The 25,850-nt window shown below is 30.4% G+C and overlaps 1 protein-coding gene across 1 annotated transcript; it reads right to left on the bottom strand.

The window, feature by feature from the left end:
- Positions 1 to 12,330: 12,330 nt before the first annotated feature.
- On the bottom strand, positions 12,331 to 21,942 carry LOC139484513 (E3 ubiquitin-protein ligase TRIM71-like). The gene is made up of 5 exons (XM_071268245.1): positions 21,045 to 21,942; positions 17,548 to 17,595; positions 16,002 to 16,049; positions 13,602 to 13,619; positions 12,331 to 12,352 (listed from the first exon to the last, which is right to left on the bottom strand). The coding sequence occupies exons 1-5, from the start codon at positions 21,809 to 21,811 to the stop codon at positions 12,331 to 12,333; spliced, it is 903 nt and encodes a 300-aa protein (XP_071124346.1). The 5' UTR covers positions 21,812 to 21,942.
- Between the last annotated feature and the right edge of the window lie 3,908 nt (positions 21,943 to 25,850).

Below are 25,850 nucleotides of genomic sequence, written 5' to 3'. Positions count from 1 at the left end.
GGACCAACAGGGTTTTGTTAAGATATGTAGGACCAACAGGGTTTTGTTAAGATATGTAGGACCAACGGGGTTGTGTTAATATATGCAGGACCAACGGGGGTGTGTTAAGCGAACGTTTTAAATTGTTTAAATCATCCGACGAAGACATCAGAAGCCACAAACACAATACTCAATTTAAAAATTCCAACCAATCAAACCGTTCACACAAATCAACCACAATTAATGAAATTGATGATTAAAACATATCAGCTTTTAAACTGCGAACAGCACACAACTCTTTTACTTGGTCTACACGAAGAAATATTTGGGATATTCGAATATAACATTTTGAAAATAATTGAGAAATGAATAAAGTGGCTTTTTTCTATATCTTTTTCTCCTTTATGGAATGACATGTATTATACATATTCATTTATGGTTGCACACAATAAAGCTAGCCAAATGAGAGAGATAAAAACAATACGATACGACATTACAGAAAAAAATATATAAGTATAACATTTTCACTAAGTAAAGTTAATTATATCAATAATTAAATTCATTCAGTGACTTTCAAATAGAGTTCCAGAATATGATATGTTCATTTACACATTATTTCTTTTTTGGCAAATATGCTTTGTAAAGTTAAATTGTCTTTTAAAAGTCCCACTATATGAGTTTTTTTTGTATTTTGCATCATAAATTCAAACATTCAGATGGAACCAGATTGATTTCTACTACAATATGAAACACCACCCACAGCACGTGTTATATAGTCTCTGGTTCTTCCTTGCAAAAGTTTCATGAACGATACTGAACAAGCATGACAAGGTTCATTTTTAATAGTCAATATAAGTACATAAAACCCGGTCAGTCATTCGGTATTGAAACGAACAAAACGCTATTTGTTTTTGAAAAACTTAAAATTACAATTTTGTATTTTGTTTTGCAATTTCAATCATTTTTATTTAATATATTCTTCACATTTTGATCAGCTGCAATGTCAACTGATTGTGTACTTTGGTTTATTATCAATGACTTTTTGAAGCTTTGTCTGACTTGAAAATGGCTATTGTTATCTTATAGTGCGTGTTTGTGTTGCATTTTAGTGTGTCTGTTCTGTTGTTGTTTTCTCTTATAGTTGATGTGCTTCACTCAGTTTTAGTTTGTAACCCGGATTTTTTTCCCTATCATAAAATTTATCACTGGTTCTTTTCATTATTGGCTATAATCTAAAAGTTATTTGTGACAATAACTATTGTTATGATGGAAACCTGATGCAAAGGTCATTGTTGATAATTGTAGGATAAATTAAAAACGCAATTAAAAGGCAAAGCAATGGAATCACACAAAGTGAAAGTACAGCCAATAGCGCGGAAGACATAACATGAATTAATAAACTGGTCCTTACATGTTAACACTGCGTGGATTTATATTAGTTTCTTAAATAGGTTTCCAGCTCTATGTTGTATTCCTGCTGTGTAACTCATCAAATTATAGATGACAAAGGATAACAAAAACAATACATTGGTGTATATTTGGAAGGACTTTAAAACATAGTCTTAATAAATGTTATTATATCGAATTTATTAAAGCTCAAATCATAGCTTTGATTTCAGCAAAAATCAGAGGAATGGAACCTAATGTATACATGACCTGTAACTCAGCACAATAGACTCACAAACTGAAAATCAACTCAAAATATTTGAATGCGTTTAGAAACCAAACGTATATACATGTTATTTTCACGATATCTTAAGTATAGCGCTTAATTTCTGCTAAAATTAGCGGAGTGGAACCAAACGTTAATCAATCTGTAGCTCACCATATTAGATTCACATACATGTACTAAAGATCAACAGTCTGTAAATGCGTTTAGGAAAAGTGTGTTGTCGAATGATGGAGCTGTAGAATGACGAACAAGGGTTAAACTACATGGTCCCAATGTTTCTCAGTAGTACATGTATCGATTTATTTATGATTATAACATGAACAGTATTATTAATGAACACTATAATCCTTTCGGAGTCTCAAAATTATGATGCAAAACATTTTGTGAAAATTAGGTTTTTTCAGACCTAGTTACAAGCAGATAACAGACTAACTCAGATATGATTATATAACGAATATCTTACGAAATAGAGGCAACAGTAGTATACCGCTGTTCAAAACTCATAAATCTATGGACAAAAAAAAAAATCGGGGGAACAAACTAAAAGTGAAGGAAACGCATTAAATATTACAGGGGAACAACGACACAACATTAAAATGTAACACACACAACAACGGACTAAGCATTAGACAACATCCGATGAGAATAACCAATATAACATCAAAACCAAATACACTTTGATGGCATTGTTATATAACATTAAAATGACAACATAATAATACAGGACTACAATACAAATAAATAGTAGAACGTATTAGGCATAGAAACACATGAATAATAGATAACAAAAGGCATCAGGTTTAAAATTCATTACGTCAAAAACGCGCCTCGTCCAAACAAGACTTACCAGTGACGCCCAGATATAAAAGTTCGAAAGTCAAAAAAAAGGGGGGACAAAGTTGTACAGCTCTAAGGATTAAAAGTTAAAAAAAAGTGGTGCCAAATACGGCTAGGTTTTTTTTGTTTGTGATAAGAAAAACTCTTATTATATAGAACAATTTATGCTATTGCAAACAGTAAATTTTATCAAATAAATATAAAAGATTTACATGATCAAACTGACGTTAACTAATTACAGAAAACAAAACCTTAATACATAATGCATTGAAGACCAACACAGAAAATAGACACACACCGACGAAAGGCAAATAAAAATGTTTACTTACTGATCAAAACCCCTACAATAAATAGAAAAACATTGATCGTTATAAAATGTATAAGATAATGCAATTACAGTAAAATTAAATTACATGGACAAATGTAATGTTATTTGGAAAAAAAGATTTAGAAATCAGAATGTTACATCATCTTTGAAATACTAAATTAAACAAAATTTTCCATCATGCTACAAGGAAAACGTTTAACAACGATATTCATTTAATATTCTAAAAAAATTGTCTGTAATAAATCAGTGAATGGATCATGTTATCTTGAATACAGATAAATATAACTGGTTAAAATTTTACAATTGTTGTGATTTACTCAGTGTAGTACTTTGGACCTGTTATACAAATCTAGTCACTCCCATCAACTTTGAAGTTTGAATCATTTCCTTATAATCATGTTGACCTTTAACAGGTTAATTTTCTATATTTTCTATACAACTACAGCTCACAATTGGACGTTGCTAAACATACGATTCAACTAACAAATAAACAAATGTATTATTCAATAATGACGTGAAATGTGAAATTCTGTTATTTAAGACTAAAACAACAAATGAGGAAAATAAAAAGAAATGACATTACAAATAGATGGAAAAGATAGACAGTAGCTCAACGAATATCCTCAGTTTTACTTAACGTTATTCCAAGAATTAGTTCAACAGTAGTCAATCGAATCATAGGTATTTTATTAATATGATTTGCACCACGTGACTTTTGCCCTTATGATTGAATTACTTCTTTTAGTCTAAGATTGAAATTATAAATTATATCAAATTTTCTGATAATCCAGTTCATTTCCGCCATGGATCTAAGACTAATGTGTTTCGGAAAACTTTTTTTGACGGATATTTACAAAAATGGTTTGTAAATCTAAGGAAAAATGCTGAAAATTTGAATTTTTTTCAAAATGGGAAGGTGAAAATCATCATGTTTTAAAAGAATTTGGACGTAAACTTAAGAAAGCAGGTAGTTTTAAAGTTATATTAAGCTTTAACATTCAACATACAAGGTGTTTCCCCTTAATGCGGAAAAATCATGAACAATATCTTCTTGTATCTTAATTTCTGTTCTGAACCTTGCGTTTCTAAGATTTTAGCTATTTATATAGCAATCATCAGTCGGTTATGCGTCCGATTTTCAAATTGAAAAGAAGGAAAGTTTTCAAAGTAGTAAATGTTCTTTTGAACACAAAAAGAACTATAAAAACCTGTACAATTCAACTATATTCGAACAAATTGTTGATACAGCATATACATGGGCGTATTGGCATTTTTACTTTAGGGGCATATACAATGTTATTGTAATGGCTGCCGTTATGATAAGGCAACATTGCCGCTTTGAAAATACCCCAAATTTTGCCATATGTTCCGCCTTTTAAAGTCAGTTCGTTTCTGTGTTGGTTGCATTTTCATGTTTCTGTTTTGTCGTTGTTCTCCTCTTATATAAAAAAAAAAAAGAAGATGTGGTATGATTGTCAATGAGACAACTCTCCACAAGAAAGCGAAATAGCACAAAAATAAACACCTATTGGTCACCATACAGTATTCAACAAAAAGCAAAGCCCATACTGCATAGTAAGCTATGTAGAAAATGACAATGTAAAACACTTCAAATGAGAAAACTAACGACCTAATTTATGTACAAAAAATGAACGAAAAACAAATATGTAACATGTAACGAAAACCACTGAATAGCAGGCTCCTGACATAGGACAGGCACATATATACAGAATCTGGCGGTGTTTACTATAGTTGATGTGTTTCCCTCAGTTTTAGTTTGTTACCTGAATTTTGTTTTTTTTTTCTCAATCGATTTATCAATTTCGAAAAGCGGTGAACGTCTGCTGTCTTAATTTGTAGAATAAAGGTAACAGTAGTATACCGCTGATCAAAATTCATAAATCGATGGAGAAAAAACAAATCTGGGGTACACACTAAAACTGACAGAAACACATTAAATATAAGAGGAGAACAACAACACAACAGAAACACAACCTTAAAATGTAACAAACATAGAAACGAACTATAATATAACAATGGCCATTTTCTTGGTTCACATTTTAAGAAAAAAATGTAGGTTTGACCTGGTTTTGTGGCCTTTCAAACCTCCCGCTGCTATAACAATATTAAATATAACATTAAAATGACAACATTACGTGATAGGACTACAATACAAATAAATGGGTGGGAGAGCATATAGCACAGAGAAATATACGAATAATAGCTACAATAGGTGCCAGGTTTCAAATTTAATACGCCAGATGCGATGAAAAAAGTTCGAAAGAAAAAAAAAAAAACAGGTATAAAGTTGAAGACCATTGAGGACCAAAAGTTCCAAAATGTTGTGTCTAGGATAAGAACATCCTTATCGTTTGGAATTATTCATACTTTTGCAAACAGTATTTTTTTTTTTAAAAATGACTACACATGTATAATAGATATAAACGATAAAACCGGTGACTAACTACAAAAAAAAACCTGATAGATACACATATCCAATCACAAGCATATAAAAATTCACAGCCGCATTAGCCAAATTGATAAACGCATAAATTTAAGTGACGTCACATTGAAATTTCGAAAAATTTCCTAAAAAATAGGATGAAATTTGGATATAATTCAAGATTGGGTTTGTAATGTTGATATAAAAAAAAGTAAGATCACAAAAATACTGAACTTAGAGAAAAATCAATTCGGAAAGTCCATAATCACATGGTAAAATCAAATAACAAAACGCATCAAAAACGAATGGATAAAAACTGTCATATTCCTGACTTGGTACAGGCATTTTCAGATGTAGAAAATTAATAGCGCTAACCCTCTCACTTTGATGACAGTCTCATTAAATTCTGTTATATTTATATTGATGCGTAAACTAAACAGACACAAGAAATATATTAGTCAAAATATAACATTTATTAATAACAACAAAAATAACAATACAATAGGGTTATTGCATGAACATTGGGGAATATTGTCACGAGTAGAATTTTATATTGCACGAGCTAGCGAGTGCAGTATACGTTCTACGAGTTCTAAAAGTACCGTGACACGTCTTATAGCAATGCGAATTCACACTCAGCAAAACAGTCTCAATCGGGTATAAATCACGTTCGGTAATTAAAAGATGTAGAAAATATGAATATCAACAATAAAAACAGCTGGAGTCTGTTGTTCAACTTGTGATTAAACTAATCATATGATTAATTTTAATCAGTCGTTAAAAGTTAATCTCATGATTAGTAAATACAATGATTAAATTTCGTTGTTCAACTTATTTTAATCATTTTTGTATTTACTAATCATGCGATTAATTTTTAATCATATGATTAAGTTTGGACGTTTCGTCCCCGAGGGTATCACCAGCCCAGTAGTCAACACTTCGGTATTGACATAAATATCAATTATGTAGTCATTTTTATAAATTTCCTGTTTACAAAACTTTGAATTGATTGAAAAACTAAGGATTTTCTTATCCCAGGAATAGATTACCTTAGCCGTATTTGGCACAACTTTTTGGAATTTTGGACCCTCAATGCTCTTCAACTTCGTTCTTATTTAGCTTTGTAAATATTTTGATATGAGCGTTACTGATCAGTCTTATGTAGACGAAACGCGCGTCTGGCGTACTAAATTATAATCCTGTTGCCTTTGATAACTATTGGGTAGTTAGCAAGTGTTTCCCACAACGCATTGTAAATCAGGGCCTATATGACTTCCCTTTTTGCATTAAATAATAACATTCTTCTTTTAAACAGTTTAGTGGTGCCAATAATTATTGAAAAAATATCTTATAACATGTTCGTATTTTTTATAGAAACATATTCATATTTTAGTTTTGTTTCCAGTTCATAATAAAATGCTCTTAAATGGAAAAATAATTTCAGTGAAAAGTCCTGAGAATATTCCGATTTGTTTGGTCCCTGTTTACCATGAAATGGTTTAGGGTACATTTTGTAATAATCAAAATTTGCATTTCACTTGAATATTTTTATCATGCAGCATGTTGTTGTTCTTACCCAGAAACAATGGCAGTGCATGATTGTTTTCAATCCCCAATAAGAATGCCTCATTGATGGGCCATGATTTTTTTGTTTTTATCGTGGTTTTTCACATATCCTAATCATGATGATTCCTTTAAAAACCTGTCCGTTATGTTGTTGATTTAGTAGAACCTTATTCACATGCTAAATGACGAAATTATTGGGAATAAAATTTCCTTTGACGCATAGACGAAGAGTGCAATCTTTAACGTCCGCATTTTATCAAGTATGGCATGTCAAGTTAACATTTAAGATCATTTTTACGGATGGTATAGATCGCAATATAACAGAACTGAGATCGATTGTAGTTACTACGACATAAGGAGATACAGATGGACAATTATAAATATTCAATGGTGTAAGTGCCCAGTCCGTCAAAGTTGTAAATCATATATAGCAACAAACGAAAACCACTGAATTACAGGCACATGCAAATAGTCGATTGCAAACAAGAAGCTTATTTGGTCCCTTTTGTGTGGTCTCTTATACTTTTGGATGAGATTGTGAAACAACTAACCAACAAAGATGTCTGCTTACTATGAATAAAATAACTATGGATTATCTTTATGTTTCTATTTTTGTTCGGCAAAAAGTGCAGCTTCTTGTTTGAAATACATTTTCTTTATGGCTGTCGATTATATGTATGCAAGAAGTGTTTGCAAGTAGTCGTTCAGGAAATTCATATCTACTCTTAAATGACAATATCTATACTATTAAACGAGAAGACCTCATTTTGTGTGTCGCTTCTCTTCCTTCCACAATAAATCAATCATCATGCCTCTGTGTCCTATAGTAACATACATAGTCGCATTTGTCATTCATTTTTATGATTATTTAGATTGAGTTATTTTGGGAGAAAAACGACAAAAAAAGAGTCCGGATATGATTCCGTCACCAGACTGACGTTTAGTCATAGATAAGACTTCCGGTTTGAAACATTCACAAACACAACCTATCGTATGATAGATAACAACAAATAAAAAATAAATAAGCCAATCAAATTGTTCTCCTTATCATGGTGTTAAGATCGCAAGAACCACAACTATTATACCTCCTAATAGAGGACAATTATTTTTCGCGTTTATCTACGTGTAAACTACGATTATACTACATTAATATATAGAGACTCTCTGTATTCTGTCAGGGACTTTCTATGTTAGTAGAGAAAGTCCCTGATTCTGTCTACTGTTTTCTTTGAAATGTTTACTATTTAAGGGGTCATACCACTTGCATATATATTAGAATAAATAAAACATGCTCAACTTCATCTAAAACTACCTCGACCAAAAAAAACCTGAAGCGGGACAAACGAACAACCGAACGAACGAACGCACAGATGCACAGACTAGATGGGGGCATAACAATTTATTGTTGAAAGTGAAAATAGTGATTTGGCAAAAATAAAAGTAAGGGAAGTAGGACCTTTTCCGGGGCGTCAGGATTGGGTGTTTTGAAGCTCAGGATTTGAGGATTTATTTGGGGAATATATTTTTTCGATTTCGGGAATTCGGGATATGAATTTCTTTAAATTCTTCATCTCGGGATTTCGGGATCAGGACCCCTTCGACCACCCCTCATATTAGCTTTAGTCTTTCTTCGTCATTTATGCAAGATTCACATCCTACCATTGGCATGTTAGTAAGGCTCTCAAAAGAAAAAGCAGATGGATTGACCTATATATAATGGTTAGTATATCAGCAGTTACATTTATTTGATGTTTGAAACGTTGCAAAATTTTAATTTCATTTGACTTCTACCAAAAAAAGCATTGCAGCAAAAGAGAAGAATAATTGTGGTCTGAGGCTAGAAACACGAAAATAATTGAAATGAACAGAAAGGACACAAATATCGGACTTTGGGAAAAGGGAGAGGGCTTTTGATACCTTTTATGAAATTCTCCATACATAATATCTGTCATAAAAAATCATCCTACAGCTGTTCACAAGCTGTATGTGCCCGCGATTTCGCGGGTGTGTTCTAGTATTCTTTTAAACCCATAAGAAGTTATAAACACCTCTCCTATATATTTATTCAATGTGTTCAAATTTCAGCAGAAAAATACGAAAAAAAAACAGCAAATAATTAATATCAAACACATGAGATTTTATAATGTCACTACATCGTTTTTGTGTCTCAGACTGATAGACCAAATTGAGAATGAAAATGGGGAAAATGTCAAAGAGACAAGAACCTGACCCGACTGACCGAAAAACATAAAACAGCTGAAGGCCACCAATGGCGGGTTTGCAACGCAACGAGAAAATCCAGCACCTGGAGGCGGGATTAAACTAGTACAGTGAAAATGGACGTCACACTAAACTCCAAAACATATAAATGATCTAAAACTTAACCTAGACAAAGTGATGCACCCCCCTCCACACACACATACACACTCCATTCTGAGGTAACTGTATTATAAAGAAGTAAATACATGAGACTTTATTTAAAATATTGTTATGCCCCGCAGATGTAAATTTTATTTTAAATAATTAAAACACTTAAAAATTGTATAAGAAAAAATAAATAAATCGTAATTTCCTGTCGATATGCACATCTACATAGTATGTCCTTATAATCTAAAAGGTTTTATGAAATTCTGTTGTTGGTGACAAACTGTTGCAGTAGTATATTGAGGCAAATAAGTTCAAAGGGGCGTAAGTCTTAGAAATTAACCTGAATCATAATTTCATGTCGATATGCACATCTATATAGTATGTCCTTAATATCTACTATTCCACATGCACACCTTCAGTATATATGTTTAAAAAGTGATAAAAGTCAAGACTTCCTAGCATTCAAACTGTGGGAGGAGTTATCCATCCGGAAATGAAATGCATCTTTTATTCAAGCATATAGTCCAATAATGACAAGTTCAATTATCTCCCAAAAGAGCAAATATTAATAAAAATCAAAACTCTGGCCACATGCACACTTTTGATATATATACAAACAGACAACCACGTAAAATCTTCCTTGGATTCAAAAGTATGAGGAATTATGTGGAATAACTATATACCCATAATGGGACGGAAAGACGGACGGACGGAAAGATGAACGGACAGGGACCCCCCCCCCATATAAAATATTCAATATTATCAAGGGCCAGAGGCTACTGGCTTGAGACAGGCGCAAAAATGCGTTGGGGTTAAATAAGTTTTGAGAATTCTCAACCCTCCCTCTTTACCTCTAGCCAATGCGTAGAATAAAGAACAACATAAATAAAGGTAACAAGTAAAACTAAACAAAATGACAATGATACTCCAGGGGCACCCTCTCCGTGTTCAGAATATACATAAAATATTTGTCACTGTACGGCTCAGTGTCTGTTCTAGGAATTCTAACCCTGCGTTTTTTTATCCGTTACATGTCAAGAAATCCTCGCTCAAATCTCCGATGAACCGAGTCCTATTGCACCAAATAGTAGATAAAGATTTTATGACATTAAATGAAATTAATTTATGACCTATATGTACATGTCGCTAAGAACACGATCATATAACAAATGGTAAATATATAAAATTCTCCATGTAATTTTCTCTATTGGATTTTTGCATGCCCTTTATTGTTAATATTGACGCAATTTAATATTACTTTAATATCATGTCTTACATGGACTAACCGGAGAAGCATGTAGTTGTGTGTTATATAAATCAAACATAATATTATGTTTTGTAATGATCCAAATTATTTGAATGACCGGCACTAGTAACTGAAATTCTCCCTATTTCCCAACGGGTGTGAGTTGCTTCTTTTGAAATATCTCTGACACTAGGAAAATCAAATGAGATTTTCCAGATTCTTGATAACAGGTGCTTGATTTTGTATATTACACGTCAGTTGATAAATTAAGAGATTCTTTTTTTTTACTAAATCACTAACATAAAACATTTACGGTACAACATTTTCAATAATAATGATAAATAATTGGGGTTCAGGTTCAGGAGGGGGGTTACTGGGGTCCGTGAACCACTTTTTATTTGATAATCAAAGCCTTTGAAAGAAGACATATGGTTGGAACAACCCTTTTAACTAAGGCACTGTTGGACCCCAACCCTTTTCCCCCAAATGGATGGATCCGCCCATGATTTGGGTCCTCATCAAACTCATAAATTTTAATACTAAATGGTAAAAAAATATATAATGTTTAAAAACTCTGTGTAAAGATAAAAACCGTATGGTCCGAGCTATCTGTGGGACGAATTGAACCATTAGAATTTGCCTGTGTAAACTCTTAGGTCAAGGGCGCTTCTGAATGTGCTATTATTTGAACTTCGAAAAATGGGGAAACTAGCATAGACTTGCTTCCAAAATCACCTATGGCCTGTACATTAATGCTATGGTAACATTTATTATTTATAAAGCTGTTTTGCGTTTTTTATTGAATGATTTCGCACAATGATGTGGCCGTCGTTGCAATCAACATTGTCACTGAGCGGTAAAATACAAACGGAAATCTGCCGAAATGTGCAGTTTCATTCTTTTATCAAATGACCATTGAATGAGTGCATCCAATTCTTCGTCCCATCTTGTCAAATCTCTTTCCAATTTTTGTTTCAACTCAACTCCTAGCAAATACATTGTGACTTTTTTAAATATTAAAGCTCTTTCATGGCTGAAATCTCTTTCCAGGAGCTTAATATATCTTAAACATCTCATATTTCGAGGATAAGCTCATTTTTGTATTGGTACAGCAGCCATCTTGGATGCTTTAATCATATGATTCAAATTTAACACACCTCAAAGAGGTGGATTAAGTTTAACGACAGGTTTAGCATTTTTAACGCAGCGTCACAACTAACGACAAGTTGAACAACACACTAATCATATGATTACTTTTAATCGAATGATTAAAAAAATTTTAACGACGCGTTAGCACTAACGACAAGTTGAACAACAGACCCCTGGTATTTTTTCTTCTTTCAGTGTTGATTCCTATAGATTGTAAACTTTTTAGTAATAATTCAATCCAAAAAAATTGTAAGAATGTCGGCTTAGAATATTTCACATTTACCAAATAGTATGATTCCCATCACTGTCTTTGTCATGCTGCCTACCGACTTTGCTTTCATTTAAATGTATTCAACCAAAATATGTGTCAATGAGTTAATTAACCACCAAGATAGCTACCTAAATTCTACAGTACGGTATACAGATTATCTTGCATGGTCATTGGGTTGTTATTCTCTTAGAAAAAAACTTTATAACGCGTCCTCTTACAAAATTGTTAACAAGACGTTAATACCAATATTTCTAGTAGACCTTATATTAAATACAACAATTGTCGTTCTTATCTAGGTGCACCACAGTTCATTTACACCAGGGAAGAGTTTCCTATTATGCATTAAGCAGGTGAAGGTTTCAGACTGTGACAAATATCTGTTGAAATATATGGGTCTCACTAATGAACTCAATGTTGAAGTAGTTGTCTAATCTCAGGTATAATTAAATATTTAATGATATGATGCTTATACTTACTGAATAGATGGTGGTTTTCTGAAGAAAAATAAATCAATATATTTATAAGATAAACTGCACAATATTGTGAAATTTTAAAACATAAAAAACACCAATAAATGAATATGCTACAGTTTATGCCACTGACATATATCAAGTAGGAATAAAATTGATTGTAATACTACAGTATACGGTACAGTAAATGATAAACTATGTTTTGGATCTATGATCAGTCCCTGGGGTGTCCACCTTCTATAAGAGATGATAAGCTTGATAATATGTGAATAGGTTGGGGAAACTATCAGAAATATATGATATGGTCAATAAAGTTCCTATAACTTCTTCTGTCATCTTTATTGGTGTTTATGACTGTGTTTAATCAACCATTTGTTTTTAACTTTTGGCACTTTTGGTTTTCCACTGTCACATTACACACCAAACGAAACCCAAAATATATCGAAAAAGGTAACATTTTTACCTATGAAGTATATGAAAAGATATCCATTTTCAGATTTAAATGACGTAAAAAGGTTGGGGTAAAAAAAAACAAGCGACACCCCTATCAACTAAACATTGGAGTGTGCACCCACTCCCGAGGATCGGTCGGTCATATTGCTCCTTTAACTCCAGATTTGTTGTGTTTACAAACATTATTGCAACTATAAGATATGATAAATACATTTGTGTTTATGTCAGATACTCAAATATATTAGTATGTTCTGGTGTTAATAATGTTTTTGTGTAAAAATGTGAATGCAATATATTCTTTGCGTTCATCAGATAATCATTGTTTTAAACCATGCCACGTTTGAGAACAAATTTAATTAAAAAAAAACATTTCAATATTCCGGTACAGATCTTCGGAACAGTATTACTGTAGAAAGTAAAATGATAGAACGATAGAACAGTTCAAACAAAGTTATTATAATTTCTTGTTTCTAAACTAAAAATGTAATTATCAGATGAAGTTTGTCTACTTTTGAAAAATCAATATATATATTTGTCTTGTATATCTGACATTTACAAAATATGTTCATGAAACGATTCTGCATGTTTTTCGCCATTTGTTTTTGCATAAAAAGTTGTATATATGTCAACGTATATATTATATTACTGTTAAATTTTGAGTTATTCAGAGGGCATCAGCGGAGATTAGTGATGTTCTTACTGATTTTACCCTCTTTAGATAAAGTATGTATTATTATTATATTATATCACATTTATGCATCCATTCAATATGACTTTTTCAGTATATTTTTCGTTAATAAATTTGAATATGAGTACTTACTCAGAAGTTATTTCTGTCCTGAAATATACACAATTTAGAGTTAAAATTATGTTTGTACATCAAAATACATATCAAAGAACCTAAGACAAAACAATAAATAATAGACACATATATGTTTGTTTTGTAAAAGTATGGTCTATTGCTATTTATACACACGGATGTGATCATACCATTTATAGTTTCCTTAACGAGTTATAAATATATTTTTTTTAAAGACAAAAAATAGAAAGCATTCGAATAATACATCTTTATCCTTAATTAATAAACATAATAAGATTAGATAGCTAAAACAAAATAAATTGGATTGAAACAACTACTAGTAGGTCATGTGGAAAGCACCAAATAGTACTTTGCAGTTTATAATGAAAAATTGACCAAGAACCAGTCTTTAATGTCATTTAAGTCTACCAAAAAGATGTTTGTTACGCACACAATCCAAAATGTAATGTACAATAACAGAACTTGTTTAAAATCATTGTATTGAGATTAGAAAAACTTACAAAAGTAAACGTGAACCATCATATAGAAATAAAGGATATATTATGCTTGTCAATAAGACAACTATTCATCATAGTTGAAATGATGGAGACAAAATCCCCATGTTGTTCAATGTTTCCGTTTTATGCATTTAAACGTTTACATTGATATGTGTGTACTTATTCAACATAATCCAAATTAAAGCAAACCAATCGGACAGAACAAAAGAAAAAGTCAACATGAATATATAGGGTTAAGATAATTAAAACGGAAATACATCGATACCATTAATCAACAGCCATCTAGATTCCAATCATAGGTTCGTCTTTCAATGATCGTAGCCGCATTCTCAGAATTTCATTCATATAAGAAGACAAATTGAAGTGACTAACAAGATCAACACATTACTTCCAGTATAGAGAGTTGACGTGGTATGCTCCTCCTGATATACATGTATTACCCTCCATTCATACCCAGTAAAGTATGTCACTATAGTTCAAATTGCTTTTGAGATATCTATTCTCTTATTCAAAGATCTAAAACTGCGATAACATGGCACTTATACGGAAAATTCAGACAAAAACAAATCAGGATCGAAAACATGTATATCTTAAAACACAGTCTCAACGTTTTTGTGTTAGGAGCATCGCCACCTCCTCTTTTCAAACTAATAATGACCTTTAAATGGGAACATGTACAAGCATGACATATAAATTGCGACAGACAAGTATCGATATTTAAATTGATAAGATGTAATTAGTCCCGAGGTAGGGAAAAGAGAATATTAATAAATTAATAGATTTTAATATAATACAACCACTGACTAAGTTACTGAATGAGGACATGTATATTTTATGTCTTACATATTTGAGGTTCAGTATTCACATACACAGGGCTTAAAATATTAATGCTGTCTGCTATAATCACAATGCTTTTTTTCCAAAAGTAAAAAAAAAGTTCTACGGCTCTACATTGTTGAATTAACTATTGTGTCCTCTTGATCATGGTGGTATATTTGTTTACTCAGGAACAGTCTCTTATATGTATTTATCAACGTTGTACAAAATCGAACATGTAAAGATGTTGTTTGTTTATAGTTGACACGTGTGTATTTTATAATAGTAATGTCGGTTCAAATAGGATATTGAGTTCATGCACGAGTGAACTCTGGTGGTTTAAAGTCATTCGAGCCATTGAAGTCAAAGTGTACAGTAGCATTTTGCCAAAATAATAATATTTATTTTCAAGTTTGTAAACCACTAGTATAGGGAAACCAGTACGAGCTACTTAATACCTGTGTATTTTTACGAACTATCCATACTCATATTTTCATATTTATAATGAAATGTGCGCTTGTCTCTGCAAGTGGCGTCTCCCATGTTAGATTTTGTGGTTATTTGATAAATAGTTTATGTTCGTTTGAGTTTACGGATTAGAATTTAATAGTAAAAACATAAGCGTAGAATACATATTCCCGAATATATCATATCATTTAAAATAGGTAAAGGTCCGAGTCTGACGATAAATAACTAATTAAGAATGAGAAGTGGATATGATTTTTATTATAAATACTCAAAGATATAATATTTGGACCTATGACTGATAAAGGGTCTAAAATACAATATGCCATGTTGTAATATATATATACTATACGCGCGTTTTGATAATATCATTCAGGAAAGTCGAATAAATGTGTATTGTATTAACAATAAAGGTTACAAATTGATAGACACAGATCTGTTTCAATAATTGTATTATAACATCTTTAACATAAAATGAAATTTTATTAAAAGGGAAAAACTTGTTTTGTGCTTTACATATCTATGTTTTTCCAATTTGCATATTTGATTTCATAATGAACTGTGCATTTGTACATAGTCTTTTGTACTCTTCCGAAAGAGAACTACATAACATCACACTTACCCGCATTCTTCGCATCTGTATCTGTATTGTTTGGCTGTTCTTGTAACTCTATAAAATATATCATATTTAGATATTCTCAAGGGAGATGTCTAACTTTCATAGAATTTGATTTTATATAAATATTCGAACGTAATTATTATTTGAATACTCACCTTTCATTTTGCTCAGATATTTGAATCTCATATCAAAAAGTAAAATCACAAAAATCCGGAACTCAGCGGAAAATTTAATCGGAAAGTCCATAATCACATAGCAAAATCAAATGACATAACACATTAAAAACGAATGGAAAAGAATTGTCAAATTCCTGACTTGCTACAGGCATTTTCAAATGTAGAAAACGGTGGATTGAACCTGGTTTTATATCGCTTAACCTCTCACTTGTATCAAAATTATGCGCCATAATTAGTCAATTTTTCAAAAGTGTAATTTTATGTCTTTGATCTCTTTTCTTAACAAATTTTTATCATGAATACTTTAAGGTAGGATATTTTGGAAAGCTAAACTGAACGAATACCATATATTTACATTGTTTATATATGTCGTGCAACCTTTTAGTCTGATCTATCAAAAGTAAACCATATGTATATTCTAAAACCAACGTCGCTAACATTGGTTGATTACGTGAAAAAGAGACACAATTTAAAGCAATTGATGGTACTGTAAATCACTGATTCGTTTTAGGGTTTGCTATATAATAATAACATGTCTACAAGAGAAAGAACCATTATTTAACATATAATGACTTAGTATTACCTTAGCCGTATTTGGCACAACTTTTTGGAATTTCGGGTCCTCAATGCTCTTTAACTTTGTACTTGTTTGACTATACAACTATTTTGATTTGAGCGTCACTGATGAGTCTTATGTGGACGAAACGCGCGTCTGGCGTACTAAATTATAATCTTGGTACCTTTGATAACTATTTACACAACTGGGTTGATGCCACTGCTGGTGGACTTTTCGTCCCCGATGGCATCACCGGCCCAGTAGTCACTCATCGGTGTTGACATGAATATCAACATGATCAATTATGTGGTCTTTTTTTTATAAATTTCCTGTAACAAAATATTGATTTTTTTGAAAATCTAAGGATTTTCTTATCCGAAGAATAGATGACTTTAGGCGTATAAGGCACATCATTTCGGAATTTTAAGTCCTCAATGCTCTTTAACTTTGTACTTGTTTGGCTTTATAACTATTTTGATCTGAGCGTCGCTGATGAGTCTTATGTAGACGAAACGCGCGTTTTGCGTATTGAATTATAATCATGGTACTTTTGATAACCAATTAGTATACGTGCGAATGGTTAGTATCATACTAATCGGTTCTATTGGAATCAAAACCAATTGAACAAAGGATAAGTATAGAGATCACGAACAGTATAACGCAATGCAATGTTATATGTAAATATAACTTACAATGACAAACCTAGGTATTTTGATTAGTTGTATTAGTGTAGCAGAAGTCAAATCCACAGAAGAGATGAACACGAAAACGGGAATAGTAGAAACAACTTTGTTAAATGTCTATTATAAATACAAACCTGACGTTCTCCTTAGGTTTCGGGTTTTCTTTTTTTTTGACAGTTTCTCTGCGTAAAAATAATGATCTTATTAACAATTTCATTCACATCTTATATGTGCGTTAAAATTGTAAATAATAATAAAAATAAAATAAAACAGTGTATTTCTAAATATAAACAAATCGAATTAGCTATGTTAAGATAATCCAAAAATATCGCAAATTAGTTTTCAAATTGCATTTAAAGTAGTTGTTTTTTTCCCTATTTCACTTTTTCAGGTGCTAAAGATGGATTATAATAAACACAGTCATTTGAAATAGCTGTTTTCCTTGTGTATGCCCCTGCCAGGATGTTTCCCTTGTGATTAATTTTATAAGATTTTGATAATAGATGTTAAATAAAGTTTGAACTACCACTTTTTAATTGAAAACTGCAGGTTCAAGCATGTTTATTAATAGTTTGTACTAATACTTCATATATATGTCTATTATTAGTTTGTACTAACACTTCATATATGTCTATTATTAGTTTGTACTAACACTTCATATACATGTCTATTATTAGTTTGTACTAACACTTCATATATATGTCTATTATTAGTTTGTACTAACACTTCATATATATGTCTATTATTAGTTTGTACCAACACTTCATATATATGTCTATTATTAGTTTGTACTAACACTTCATATATATGTCTATTATTAGTTTGTACTAACACTTCATATAAACGTCTATTATTAGTTTGTACTAATACTTCATATATATGTCTATTATTAGTTTGTACCAAATCTTCATATATATGTCTATTATTAGTTTGTACCAACACTTCATATATATGTCTATTATTATTTTGTACCAACACTTCATTTATATGTCTATTATTAGTTTGTACTAACACTTCATAAATATGTCTATTATTAGTTTGTACTAACACTTCATATACATGTCTACTAATAGTTTGTACTAACACTTCATATATATATGTCTATTATTAGTTTGTACTAACACTTCATATATATGTCTATTATTAGTTTGTACTAACACCTCATATGTATGTCTATTATTAGTTTGTACTAACACTTCATATATACGTCTATTATTAGTTTGTACTAACACTTCATATATACGTCTATTATTAGTTTGTACAAATACTTCATATATATGTCTATTATAAGTTTGTACCAACACTTCATATATATGTCTATTATTAGTTTGTACCAACACTTCATATATATGTCTATTATTAGTTTGTACTAACCCTTCATATATATGTCTATTATTAGTTTGTACTAACACTTCATATATATGTCTATTGATAGTTTGTACTAACACTTCATATATATATCTATTATTAGTTTGTACTAACACTTCATATATATGTTTATTAATCGTTTCTACTAACATTTCATATATATGTCTATTAATAGTTTGTACTAACACTTCATTTATATGTCTATTATTAGTTTGTATTAACACTTCATATATATGTCTATTCTTAGTTTGTACCAACACTTCATATATATGTCTATTATTAGTTTGTACTAACACTTCATATATACGTCTATTATTAGTTTGTACTAACACTTCATATAAACGTCTATTATTAGTTTGTACTAATACTTCATATATATGTCTATTATTAGTTTGTACCAACACTTCATATATATGTCTATTATTAGTTTGTACCAACACTTCATATATATGTCTATTATTAGTTTGTACTTACCCTTCATATATATGTCTATTATTAGTTTTTACTAACACTTCATATATATGTCTATTAATAGTTTGTACTAACACTTCATATATATATCTATTATTAGTTTGTACTAACACTTCATATATATGTCTATTATTAGTTTGTACTAACATTTCATATATATGTCTATTAAGAGTTTGTACTAACACTTCATTTATATGTCTATTATTAGTTTGTACTAACACTTCATATATATGTCTATTATTAGTTTGTACTAACACTTCCTATACATGTCTACTAATAGTTTGTACTAACACTTCATATATATGTCTATTATTAGTTTGTACTAACACTTCATATATATGTCTATTATTAGTCTGTACTAACACCTCATATGTATGTCTATTATTAGTTTGTACTAACACTTCATATATATGTCTATTATTAGTTTGTACTAACACTTCATATATACGTCTATTATTAGTTTGTACTAATACTTCATATATATGTATATTATTAGTTTGTACCAACACTTCATATATATGTCTATTATTAGTTTGTACCAACACTTCATATATATGTCTATTATTAGTTTGTACTAACCCTTCATATATATGTCTATTATTAGTTTGTACTAACACTTCATATATATGTCTATTAATAGTTTGTACTAACACTTCATATATATATCTATTATTAGTTTGTACTAACACTTCATATATATGTGTATTAATCGTTTCTACTAACATTTCATATATATGTCTATTAATAGTTTGTACTAACACTTCATTTATATGTCTATTATTAGTTTGTACTAACACGTCATATATATGTCTATTATTAGTTTGTACTAACACTTCATATACATGTCTACTAATAGTTTGTACTAACACTTCATATATATGTCTATTATTAGTTTGTACTAACACTTCATATATATGTCTATTATTAGTTTGTACTAACACCTCATATGTATGTCTATTAATAGTTTGTATTAACACTTCATATATATGTCTATTATTAGTTTGTACTAACACTTCATATATATGTCTATTATTAGTTTGTACTAACACTTCATATATATGTCTTCATTTAACAGCAAAGCTTTTTTTCCAAAACTTGCTATATCATTAGTTTATAAAAGGTCCTTTATGGTTTTGAAATCTCTTTAGAGTACAGGTATGTCATAACTTTTAATCAAATTATAACTTCATGTTTGGACTATAACTTCATTTGCTGGTCAATTGTGGGTAATTGTAATGACAATATTAACAAATATACTACAAATTCAGAATCATTCTTTTACACATTTGGATATTTAATATCCAGTAGTAGATACTGGAATCCTGATTTGTACTGGATTTTAATTACTTAAAGTATAAATCTGAAATCTAATTTCTTTTAGTAGATATTGATATTCAAATGTGTACTAGGAAGATTTTGAATCTGCTGAATTCCAATTTAAACTGTAAACATATATTTAGGATTCTAGAAAGTCAACGCATTACTTTGCTTGTGTTGTAACTCATGAAATGCTGGTTATTTTAATCAATGATCCGAAAACACTGACAATTTTGAATAAAAGCGTATACTGGCATTGCATTATCACATATTCTATTAAATCTGGAAAACTTTGATTATCTGAGATACTAATACATAATATAATTAAAACAAGAAGCGGAAATGCCATAATTATTCATCCCTTTTAAGTCGAAAAGAGACTGCATATATACCAAAGTTCATATGAAAAAAGAGGAAAAGATAATAAGATTTTTTAAAGCAATTTCATAGAATAAATAACTAAGAACAAACTTACCCAAATGTTAGTTCCCCAAACAGTTTTCCTATTTCTCCCTCTGCTACTGACTTTTTGGCATATTTGACTGATGGCATAATAGGAATCTTCATTTCTTCTATTTGATCGATTTGTGACTTTATTTGTTCTAGGTTTTGTAACAACTTCGTAGTATCTTTTATACCCTGGGTGTCTTGATAAAATTTCTGCTGCTCCTTTGCCTTATCCAACGCTGTTTTTAACTCATTGCCAACAGACTGTAAGGTTTGAACATTCCTTCTATCTTTCTCCTTTACAGTATTAATCAGACCTTCGACTTTCTGATCAATCATCTCTTTCAAGTGTCTGCCTTCTTCTTTTATAGCCTGGATAACTTGCTGTACATCAGCTTGATATGTATGGGTACCTTGGTTAATATCTGCTATCTTTGACTGCAGGTTTCTCATCTTCATATCGATTACCATTTTGATCTCAGCTTTGATTCCCTCAGTTGATTCCTTGATTTCAGCAAAGTCATGTGATTTGTGTTTTTTAATCACACATATTTTACAAATCGGCGTATTACATTCCATGCAGTAATAAATAAAGTTTTCATCATGTTCTTTACAATATTGTTTAACTTCCGGGTTTATATTTGAACCACTTAGAAATGTATGGGTTTTACTCATCTTTGTCCGTAAATGAGATATTTTACATCCATCACAAAACAGCTGGTCACACTGTTCACAATAATTATGCCCAGGTCCGGAAACACAAATTTCACACGTTTTAGAAGCAGCCTGGGCCATTTTGATTTTTTGTTTGTAAGTTGTTATGACAAGGTTATTTAAATCCTGGCCATATAAGGAGATAGAATAACTTTTTTTCCGGATCAGTAATGAATTTTCGTTTAATAAAAGGTAAAAGTCTTTATTATTCCTATCATAAATCATTATTGTCATTACTGTTTTTAAAGGATTAACTGTCATTTGTTAGAAGGATAAAATTAATGTAATCAGTTGATACTGTTGTAAATTATCACTTCAATCCCATGATGTAATATACAAGTAACAATTAGTGGTTATCCTATATTTAATATGTTTTAATAGTAACATGGCAATTGATATATTTGGAATTGGGCTACATTAAAAATAAGACACTGGTTCTAAATTTTGACTAAAAAATATAATTTTGTTGCTTCGTTTACTCTACATTTATTTTAATTCAAAGTAATTTTTGAATATCGTGTAATTTACATTGTGACATAAAGGAATTGCAAAAGCATCGAAGTTTTGTCGATGCCCCGATGGTACACTTGGCCAACATTTTGTCATATGTATATATATTTGGGCACCAAAGCTTTTCGCTTATGACGTTCTTATTCCATTTAAAAAAAACGTCTAAAAATTATTCTTTTTATAGGAAATTTGACCGACTTCAACTGTTTCTTTGTAACCATGTACACATGAAATAGGTAAAACATTTCTTGTGATAAAATAGTCAGATATAAATAGTCGATTAACAGTTGATTTACCTTTGAGGTCAACAACATTGAATATGTTGAGTTATTTAACTGCTCCGTTATGTGTATTTGTTAAAGGGATAATACAGTAAATAAAATAACGACGATTACATTTCTATAGCATATCAGCGATACACTGGTCAGATATAAATAAATGTATATAACAGGTATTATCGATGTTATACACGTTAAGATATTACACATGGCTATGTATTCAACTATCCCTATATTTGTTACTGTTAAATGCTAAATATGGTGATAATAGTGAACACATGTTCATATCTAATATAAATCGATTAGGAAGAGACAAACAAAAGTAAACACAAAAAAGTAATTGAATTCCATAAGATCTTGATATTAAAAAGGTATAATATAGTTGCATAGTGAATTGACAAATGACGCGGACAAAATGACTTTCCTTAGAAGATTGAAATGGACCATTATAGCAATAATTTGTTGTGATATAATTACTGAGTTATGTTATATATATCAGGATATTGGTTATATGCATTTGTTTCTTTTTTATACTTTATTTTGCACTACTGATGTCGACAAGTTCACGATAGGTATAGTGTCCGGCTAGGATCGTGGTTTTTCGAGTGATTCGGTTCATTTATTTTAGTGTAGTTCTGGCATTTTCGAGAGACAATACATGTGATAAGTTCAATTAACTGCTATTTTGTAATGATTGTAGTTTTTTACATTACTACCCATCTTATATTGAATACTATCCATGTTTTTTTCAACAAAGTAGCACAATTTCCTTGAATTTAATCACAGAAATCAGAGTTTGCTATTGTCCGGGTTTGTTTTAGAGTAGCTGTGAAATCGTCCTTGTTTTTTAAAAATGGTCCGTTTTTTATCGAAAATTTGAATAAGAAAACAGGTATAATAAACTGCAAAAGATTACTTTTTCTAGTTTATAATTGTAATTTAGTGTAGGACAATATCATACATTCCCAATAAATCATCAAAAACATATTACTATGTTAATCAAAATGAAGATTTTTTCAATTTAATGCAATATTTTCTGTTCGAAGAGCGTTCTACAACTACTTCCCAGTGTTCATTTAGAAATGACTTTATCTTTTAGTAAACGATGTTTAGAACATAGTTCAGTGAAATCATATTCATTGTAACTTCAATGTCATGTTACTTTTGAATTTACAATTAATATTTCCATTGGTGGACCCTGGAGATTAACTAAAAAGAAGTAAAAAGCATAACAGACACCAGTAAAGAATCAGAAAAATTCTAAGATATAAAAGATATTCTACTAAAAGGGGCATGCCCCCGCCCCAATAAAAAAAATCCATTAAAAATAATATTTAAAAAAACACACACTACATTGTTATTGCCATTGAAAATAAAGTTTGAATAAAATTTCATATATAATCAACAATGAAATGAATAGTGCATTAGCCTGAATATGATCCTTTAGACATGTTAGTAAAAAACAAAATGTGTATATTATATGCTTTCACCAACTAGATTTTCCAGTGCTTCGAACAACATCAGGAACAACATTGTAATGTCTTGATATATCTATATATACTCATATTTTTCATTTTTTAGGCACTGTTCTTGTATTGAAAGGAAGTTCTCATGTTGTTTAGTCGGTGTATGACCTATTAGTATATATACATAATCAGACTCCTTCTCACAGTAGTAGCATTTACACAATTTGAGTTTCCATTTCTAATACAATAAAATGAATAATAAGACAAATGATTAATGAAATATTTCGAATAAAAAACAAACTCTCTTAAAAACAAACATATATCTAACCTTACACAATATAATTAAGTATGTACGTCTCAATCCGAATTGTATATGCTAACATTTGATTTTTGACATCACGAATATATTTGTTACATGCCATTTATAGGATGTGAGAAAAAGAATATATACAAATATACGCACTCGTAAAAGAAATATTGCCAAAAATTTGCCTGGATTTTCCGATGACATTATTTCTTACTGTAACTCTTAATCTTGTCTAAGAACAAATTTACTATCATTATTTGGTTATTTCGAGTCTGGTTCATTACAGGGTTGTGCATGTTGCAGCTTTTGAAAGAAAACATGTACTTGTGAGAATTGCGAATTAGCAAGCTTAAATATTTAAGAATGTAAAATCTTGTCTACTAATTATACATGTATTTATGTTTTACTTGGCAAATTAGGGGGACATACACAGTATGAGAAATTATTCAATAATACACATGATATTTTTACTTTTGCACTAAAATGGCAATAAAAGATTTACTATGCTCAACATCAAATTTGCATGGGCTCTCAAGTCAAGCAAAATATAAAGTAACTGAATAACTAAAAAACAACGTTTGGTTGTAATTTTCTTATATAATATGTAAAAAATAATGTGATCAAGGATTACACTGAGTCCTGAAATCTTGTATTGTGCAGGTAATACATTTGTATTGAAACAAAGGTTAAGATATATACCTGTCAAAATTACTAACTACAATTTGTGATTATGTCTAATTGACACATACATAAGTTATGGTTATTGTAAAAGGTCTTTCTTAGTTTATCTGTTAATATAACATGGTCCTTTATATTATATATAATTTACTTGTGTGTCCTAAAATTCTGGTGGTATGATGAACAATGTGTAAAGTATCCACCCAAAAATTATGAAACAATTAAATTGAGGAAAATATTAAACAATTAATTACAAAAAATACCACCCTAATCTTAAAAAAAAATTTAGGAAGATGTAAAAAAAAAAAATATAATGCTTTGAATCCACACAATGCAGACTATGTAATAAAGAGGTGTTTCACGACTGTTCCAAAAGTACTAAGTCTCCGCCAGGGATGTCATTTTTTTAATTATATGTGGGTGGTTGTAAACTGTATTTGAAATACTTAAATGCAAATGATGTGGTTTTATAATTTATTTCTGTAGTTGGTTTAGGTTAAAAACGGTGATGTCCCTGAGAGAGATATAGTTTTTTTTCTCGAACAGCCTTCATTGGTTATATATATTTTACTTCTTTGACAAAAATGCTGCAGGAAAAGAACCTATTCAAAATCTACTGATGTCTATTCACATTTCCATATGCTTAACAAATAATCGAGATTCATTAGAATGAAGCATCGATGGTTCAGAATAGATGAAAATAAGGCCACAAAGGGAATATTTAGCTTTAAAGGATACAACATCTACTTGGAAATAAACATTAATCATTGATAATGAATACTTAAGTTTTATCAGCTGAAGGCTTTAAACGATAAAAGTTCATAACAGATTGTGGATAAAAAGTGATTATGAATTAATTGATAATATGGATATTTAAACAA

The sequence above is a fragment of the Mytilus edulis genome, chromosome 8 (genome assembly GCF_963676685.1).
Source record: "Mytilus edulis chromosome 8, xbMytEdul2.2, whole genome shotgun sequence".
Classification (NCBI taxonomy): Eukaryota; Metazoa; Mollusca; class Bivalvia; order Mytilida; family Mytilidae; genus Mytilus; species Mytilus edulis.
The sequence above is the reverse complement of the archived record's forward strand: the minus strand, read 5'-3'. Positions and strand labels throughout refer to the sequence as shown.